Consider the following 8,023-nt stretch of genomic DNA (forward strand, 5'->3'; position numbering starts at 1 on the left):
GAAAAAGTAGATTCTTTGATAAGATGAGGACAGATTTGCTGTTAAGAGTGGTTTTTGAAATATATTTCAGAGCATAAACAGCAAACCCTATTTCTACACCCTATTTCATTTTGTGTTTTAATTGTGCCAAGAGTTTTGAATAATTAAAATCTAGCCATAAAAAGGAAAATAAATATTTTAATGTGTCTGTTTTTAAAGATGACCTGTAAACAATAATAATAAAAATAATAAAATAATAAAAAACTTATATAGTGTTTCTCATAATATAGATTGGTGAACATGGGTTTAGAAATCTAATAAAAATCAATAATCGGGACTGTCCTCAGTCGGTTTTCTCCTCAGTCCGCCTTCTCCCGCGGAGCTGCCGGTCCTGTCTCTGAGCTTGCGGACTCGCGGACGGCATCCTGAGTGCGGAGAGACCGGACTCGGAGTCGTCGCCTTGATCCTTGCATCTGAGAACTTTCAGGTACTTTGTACAGCCACTGTCAAGGAAGCTGTGTGTTTTCAGCACCTTTGTAAGAGATAGCTGCCATCAGGAAGAAACTGTGAATGTTGGTGATGGAGCTTGTGGTAAGACATGCTTGCTCATAGTCTTCTGCAAGGACTAATTCCCAGAGCTTTATGTGCCCACAGTGTTTGAAAACTATGTGGCAGATATCCAAGTGGATGGAAAACAAGAGGATTTGGCTTTGTGGGACACAGGAAGATTATGATTGCCTAAGGCCTCTCTCCTATCCAGACACTGATGTTATACTGATGTGTTTCTCCATCGACAGCCTTGATAGTTTAGAAAACATCCCAGAAAAATGGACTCCTGAAGTCAACCATTTCTGTCCCGATGTGCCCATCATCCTGGTTGGGAACAAGAAGGATCTTCGGAATGATGCGCACACAAGACAAGAGTTAGCCAAAATGAAGCAGGAGCCGGTAAAACCTGAGGAAGGCAGAGATACATCAAACAGGATTGGCGCTTTGGGGTACATGGAGTATCTAGCAAAGACCAAAGATGGAGTGAGAGAGGTTTTTGAAATGGTCACGAGAGCTGCTCTGCAAGCCAGACGTGGGAAGAAAAAATCTGGGTGCCTCAGTTTGTGAAGCCTTGTGCAAGCACAGCCTTCATGAGGTTAATTTCGAAGTGCTGTTTATTAATCTTAGTGTATGATTACTGGCCTTTTCATTTATCTATAATTTATCTAAGATTACAAATCAGAAGTCGTCTTGCTACTAGTATTTAGAAGCCAGCCATGATTATTAATGATGTTCGACCTGTCTGCCCAGCCAGGGTCTTTCTGACACTTCTCTAACAGCCCTCTCTGAACTCCACCTGACACCAGGCACTGAGTCAAAGAAGTTCTTAACTTCTTGCTTCTTTCTAGAAAGAAACAGTTGGTAACTTTTGTGAAATAGGCTGTAACTGCTTTATAACTAACATGCCCTGCCTCTCATCTGTCAGCTGCAAGGAACTCTGGTGAGTCACTACTTCAGAGCTTTCCTCCTAACAGATCCCATTGGCAGAGCTCTGGGGAAGGCATCCAGCTTTTTGAAAACTTGCTCAGCCAGAAAGGCCCAAGTCCACACAGCTGTGGCAGAGTTACAGTTCTGTGGTGTCATGTTAGTTACGTGTAGTTACTGTGTAATTAGTACCACTCAATGTATGTTACCAAAATAAAAGTGTCTACTCCAGACTAGATGTAGTATTTTTTGTATAATTGGATTTCCTAATACTGATATTTGTCATTCCCACAGACAGTGTATTGGTTTGTTTTTGTTTGTTTGTTTGTTTGTTTTCTTTTTTTTAAGAAAGTGTATTTGGAAATAAAGTCAGATGGAAATTTCATTTTTAAAATTTCCATTTGTTCACTCTGTCTAATAAAATATGGCCATATCTTTGCTATTCAATCCTATATCATCCCAGTACTGCTTTCCAGACAGGACTAAGTAAATAGGACTTTGGTTTCACGCCTGAGGCAGTTACTCCTTGGAGGTGGCATGGCCTTTCTCACCTGGACTCCAGGGTCTAGCTCTCTCTAAGTCACAATGCTCCTTTATCCACACTGTATCCAAGTTGCCTCCCAGAGGAGCCACCAGTACTTAAGGGTGGCAAGGGAGGTTTTCTCTTCTCTCTGGATGGCTAAACTTTTTTTCTGTACCAGTTAGTTTTTCCAACTAATAGAATAAAGGCAGTTTTCTATAAAAAAAATCAATAATTGTGATTAGCTATAGCATAAGTAGAAATTATCTTCCAAAACATTGTTCTATTTCTTTCTGATTTTCAATAAAATTCTTTAAAGATTATGTTTTGGCTTTCCCTCTTCTTGTCTCCATATTACCCAAATTAGGCTTCTGTCTCCCAATTTTACAATCAATAAAAACTACTCCTAAGTCCACTAGTCAATTTTCAGCCCTTACTTTCATTGGTATAGCATCAGTATTTAGGTCAGTCCTTATCAAATTTGTGAGGCATGTTCTTCACTATTCTTCATCTACAATATGTGTTACTGCATGATGGGGATAGGTTCTGAGAACAGTCTCATGAGGCAGTTTTAACCCTGAACAAGATCTGAAGAGTATAATCTCATAAATTTTGATAGAATGAACCAATCACTTATACTGGTCTTCTAATGCATTCAAGAGATAGAGTAAGCACTTAGAAATGGACGTTCTTTTTCAAAACATACTATTTTCACAGGAAAGATTTAATAAGTAGAAGTATCTATAAACAATAATTAAAATCATAGGCTGGGGAGATGATAACTTGACTTGAGTTCAGAACCCCTGAATATATGAAAAAAGTGGGCTCATTAGAGCAAGTGTCAGAAATTCCAACATCACTATTAAATTGCATCAAAGTCTAGTGCATAAACACTCGTGCTGCTACAGGGACCAGCCCTGAGCATCTCAGGAATTGAGGGAAGACGTGCAGTCAGAGAACTAATCACTCAATTTATTTTTCCATTTGAGGGAGTAAAATTTAAATCTCTGGGGTGAGTGAAAACATACACATACACACACACACACACACACACACACACACACACACACACACCTCCAACATACTTGGACCTCACCTAGGGTGCTGATAAATGGCAGGCCTTCAGCAGGCTAAAAAACTGAAGAGGAAAGTAGAATGGGCAGACTCCTGTACAGACAAACAGACACGTGAGGACCTTTTTGAGGGACAAAGGTGGTTTTTCATTTTTTCATTCTTTCTGTTGCTTGTTCTACTCTATTCTTTTTCTATTCTGTTCTTCTACCCTGATGTTTTCCTTCCTCATTTTATTTTCTTTTACAGAGTTTACAATGTAGTTATAGTTTATTTTTCAAATGAATCGTTTCAATAAATGTAAGTAAAAAACAAGATGTTTCTCATTTCTCTTACATGATTAAACATTTTACATATTACAGGTGAAAAACAAATTATTTTCAAGGACCCATATTTCTTTTACATAATTAGAGATTTTATGGATTACAGGTGGAAAAGAAATTATCCCCTAGAACCCACATACATTCATGACTAAACAATTTGTTATAGATTAACAAACTGTAAGCAAATAAGGCATTTTTCTCAGCCACCCCTTTAACTGGCAGCCTACATTTTGTGGTTACAAATAAAGGATCAATTACTTTATTATATATCTCAAAAGTAATCTTATAAAAAATTTGAAAGAATCATGAATCTAAACTTTTATATATGAAAAAATATCAGTCATTTCTACTTTAAGTAGGAAAAGAAGAAAACCAATGTTAAAAGTCCAGAAAAATGGTTTCAACAAAATCAGAGAAGAAAATTTTCCAACTGCAGAAGGTGATGGCTATAAAGGTACAAAAAGCATACAGAATATCAAACATATTGGATCAGAAAAGAACATCCCCTAACAAAATAATAATCAAAACACTAGGCAGATAACGCAAAGAAAAGATATTAATAGCAGCAAGGCAAAAATGCCAAGTAATATATAAAAGCAGAACTATTAGTATTATACCTGACTTCTCTTTAGAGACTCTAAAAGCCAGAAGGGCCTGGACAGATGTGCTGCAGACTCTGAGACCACCCATTATAGCTCAGACTATTATACCCAGCAAAATTTTCAGTCACTATAGATGATAAAGTAAAATTTAAACACTATCTCTCTACAAATCCAGCCCTATGGATGGTTCTAGAAGGAAAAGTCCAACTTAAGGAGGCTAATTGCACACAGAAAAAGACAGTGAATAAATAAATGTCACACCGACAAAATCAAAAGAAGGGAAGCTTGCACATACACAAATGTACCACCATCACCAACGATCATTGACCATTGATATCTCTCAATATCAATGATACCAACTAACCTATAACAAGATAAACTAGTAGAATGGATACAAAAATAGGATATATCCTTCTGCTGCATCCAGGAAACAAACTTCAATATCAAGGATAGACATTACCTCAGGGTAAATGGCTGAAAAAAAGTTATTTCAAGTAAATGAGCACAAGAAGCAAGCTGGTGTAGCCATTTTAATGTCTAACAAAATAAATCACAAACCAAAACTGATAAAAAGAGATAGGGAAGGACACTACACACTCTTAAAGGAAAGATCCATCAAGACGCCATTTAGATTCTAACCATGCCCCAAACACAAAGTCACCCATATTTGGAAAAAACTCACTACAACAGATTAAATCACACATTGACTCTTATACACTAATAGTGTAAGACTTCAGAACCCCACTATTACAAAAGTAGAGGACATCCAGATAAAAACTAAACAGAGAAATACTGGCATTAACAGATGCTACAGACCAAATGAACCTAACAGATATTTATAGAACATTTTATCCAAGCACAAGTGTTGTGGGATGTTCTGTGTGCTGTGAATATGTGTTGCTCTGATTCGTTGATAAATAAAATGCTGATTGGCCAATAGCCAGACAGGAAGTATAGGGGGGATGAGCAGACGAGGAGAATTCTGGGAAGAGGAAGGGTTGTATCAGGAGTCACCAGCAGACACAGAGGAAGCAAAATGACAAGGCAGAACTGAGAAAAGGTACCAAGCCATGTGGCTAAACATAGATAAGAATTATGGGTCAGCACACCTATGAACATATAATTTTTGACAAAGAAGCCAAAACTATACAATGGAAAAAAGAAAGCATCTTCAACTAATGGTGCTGGTATAACTGGATATCAACATTTAGAAGGCTGCAAATAGATCCATATCTGTCACCATGCACAAATCTTAAGTCCAAGTGGATCAAAGACCTCGGCATAAATCCAGCTACTCTGAACCTGCTAGAAGAGAAAGTAGGAAGTAGTCTTGAACGCATTGGCATAGGAGATCACTTCCTAAATATAACACCAGTAGTACAGAAACTTAGAGAAACAGTTCAATCAATGGGACCTCTTGAAACTGAGAAGCTTTTGTAGAGCAAAAGATACAGTCAACAAGGCAAAATGACAGCCTACAGAATGGGAAAAGGACTTCACCAACCCGACATCTGACAGAAGACTGATATCCAGAATATATAAAGAACTCAAGAAATTAAACATCAAAATGCCCAACAGTCCAATTAAGAAATGGGCTAATAGAACTAAACAGAGAATTCTCAACAGAGGAAGCTCAAATGGCTGAAAGACATTTAAGGAATTGCTCAACATTCCTAATTATCAGGGAAATGCAAATCAAAACAGCTCTGACACACCACCTTACGCCTGTCAGAATGGCTAAGATCAAAAACACTGAAGACACCTTATGCTGGAGAGGATGTGGAGCTAGGAGAACTCTCCTCCACTGTTGGTGGGAATGTAAGCTTGTACAACCACTTTGGAAATCAATATGGCGCTTTCTTAGAAAATTTGGAATCAATCTCCCCCAAGATCCAGCTATGCCACTCTTGCGCATATACCCAAGGAAGGCTCAATCATACCACAAGGGCACTTGCTCAGCTATGCTCATATCAGCATTGTTTGTAATAGCCAGAACATGGAAACAACCTAGATGCCCTTCAACTGAAGAATGGATAAATGTGGTACATTTACACAATGGAATACTACTCAGCAGAGAAAAACAATGACATCATGAGGTTTGCAGGCAAATGGATGGATCTAGAAAAAATCATCCTGAGTGAGGTAACTCAGACTCAGAAAGAAAAACATAGTTTGTACTCACTCATAGGAGGATATTAGATGTAAAACAAAGATGACTAGACTGCTACTCACAACTCCAGGGAGGCTACCTAGAAAACAGGACCCCAAGAAAAACTCAGGGATAGCCCAATGACAGGGAAATGGATGAGATCTACATGAACAACCTGGACATGAGTGGGGGTAATGAAGGGCAAGAGTTGAGGGAAAGAGAGCTTAGGGGAGCGGGAGATCCCAGCTGAATCAAGAACAGAGAAGGAGAACAAGGAATAAGAGACCATGATAAATGAAGACCACATGAGATAGGAAGAAGCAAAGTGTTAGAGAGGTCCACAGAAATCCACAACAATACCTCCACAATAGACTACTGGCAATGGTCAAGAGACAGCCTGAACTGACCTACTCTGGTGATAGGATGGCCAAACACCCAAATTGTCGTGCTAGAAACCTCATCCAATGACTGAGGGAACTGGATACAGAGATCCACGGCTAGGCCTCAAGTGGAGCTCCAGGAGTCCAGTTGGCGAGAAAGAGGAGGGTTTGTATGAGCGAGAATTGTTGAGACCAAGGTTGGAAAAAGCACAGGGACAAATAGCCAAACAAATGGAAACACATGAACTATGAACCAATAGCTGAGGAGCCCCCAACTGGATCAGGCCCTCTGGATAAGTGAGACAGTTGATTAGCTTGATCTGTTTGGGAGGTATCCAGGCAGTGGGACAGGAACCTGTCCTCAGTGCATGTGCTGGCTGTTTGGAACCTGAGGCTTATACAGGGCCACTTGGCTCAGCCTGGGAGGAGGGACTGGATCTGCCTGGACTGAATCTACCAAGCTGAACTCAATCCTTGGGGGAGTCTTTGCCCTAGAGGAGATGGGAATGGGGGATGGGCTGGGAGGAAGGCTGGGGGAGGGGCAGGAATGGGGAGAACAAGGGAATTCGTGGCTGATGTGTAAAAGTAAATTAAATTATAAAATAAAATTTAAAAAAAATTATGGGTTAAATTAAGTGTAAGGGCTAGTCAGTAATAAGCCTGAGCTAATGGTCAAGCAGTTATAATTAATATTAAGTCTCTGTGTGATTATTTAATAAAAGGCTGCAGGACTGTAAGTGAGAGATTTGTCCCAACCATGGGCCAGTTGGGACACAGGAAATCTTCCAACTACACACAAGAGGATATACTTTCTATTCTGTACCTCATGGAACTTTCTCCAAACTGACTTTATACTTAGTCACAAAACAAGTATCAATACATAACAGAAAATTGAATTAACTCCCTGAATACTATCAGATGACTGCATTTAAAGCTGGATATCAAGAAAAACAGAAGTAACAGAAAGCCTAAATATTCATGGAAATTGAACAACTCTCAACTGTATTACCACTGCCTCAAGGAAGAAATGAAGAAATTAAAGATGTTTTAGAATTCAATGAAAATGAATTCACAACACACCCAAACTTATATGACATAATGAAAACTGTACTAAAAAGAAAGTTCATGTACAAAGTTTATACATAAAGAAATTGGAAAGATCTCATAATAGTAACTTAACAGCACATGTCAAAGATCTAGAACAAAATAATCACATCCCAAAAGAGTAGATGTAAAGAAATATTAACACTGAGGGTTGAAATAAAATGAAAGCAAAGAAAAAGTTCCACAAAAATTCTATGAAAAAATAGAGTTGGTTCTTTTAGAAAATAATCAGGATATACAAACTCTTATCCAAACTAACTAAAAGACATAGAGAGAATATCCAAATTAAAAAAAATCAGAAGGAAGTTAGTTCATGACAATAGACACCAGGAAATCCAAAGAATCATTAGGTCATACTTCAAAAACCTATACGCCACAAAAAGAGAAAATCTAAAAGAAATTAATAATTTTCTCTAAAGGTA

General features: G+C 38.3%; 1 protein-coding gene across 1 annotated transcript; it reads left to right on the top strand.

Moving 5' to 3' along the window:
* Positions 1-544: 544 nt before the first annotated feature.
* On the top strand, positions 545-1,614 carry LOC131925420 (transforming protein RhoA-like). The gene has a single exon (XM_059280738.1). The coding sequence runs from the start codon at positions 622-624 to the stop codon at positions 1,093-1,095; it is 474 nt and encodes a 157-aa protein (XP_059136721.1). The 5' UTR covers positions 545-621; the 3' UTR covers positions 1,096-1,614.
* The last annotated feature ends 6,409 nt before the right edge of the window (positions 1,615-8,023 follow it).

Source organism: Peromyscus eremicus, chromosome 15 (assembly GCF_949786415.1).
Source record: "Peromyscus eremicus chromosome 15, PerEre_H2_v1, whole genome shotgun sequence".
NCBI lineage: Eukaryota > Metazoa > Chordata > Mammalia > Rodentia > Cricetidae > Peromyscus > Peromyscus eremicus.

Excerpts from the sequence above, each read along its gene's own strand:
- LOC131925420 (XM_059280738.1), top strand. The coding sequence starts at position 622 with ATGTGCCCACAGTGTTTGAAAACTATGTGGCAGATATCCAAGTGGATG.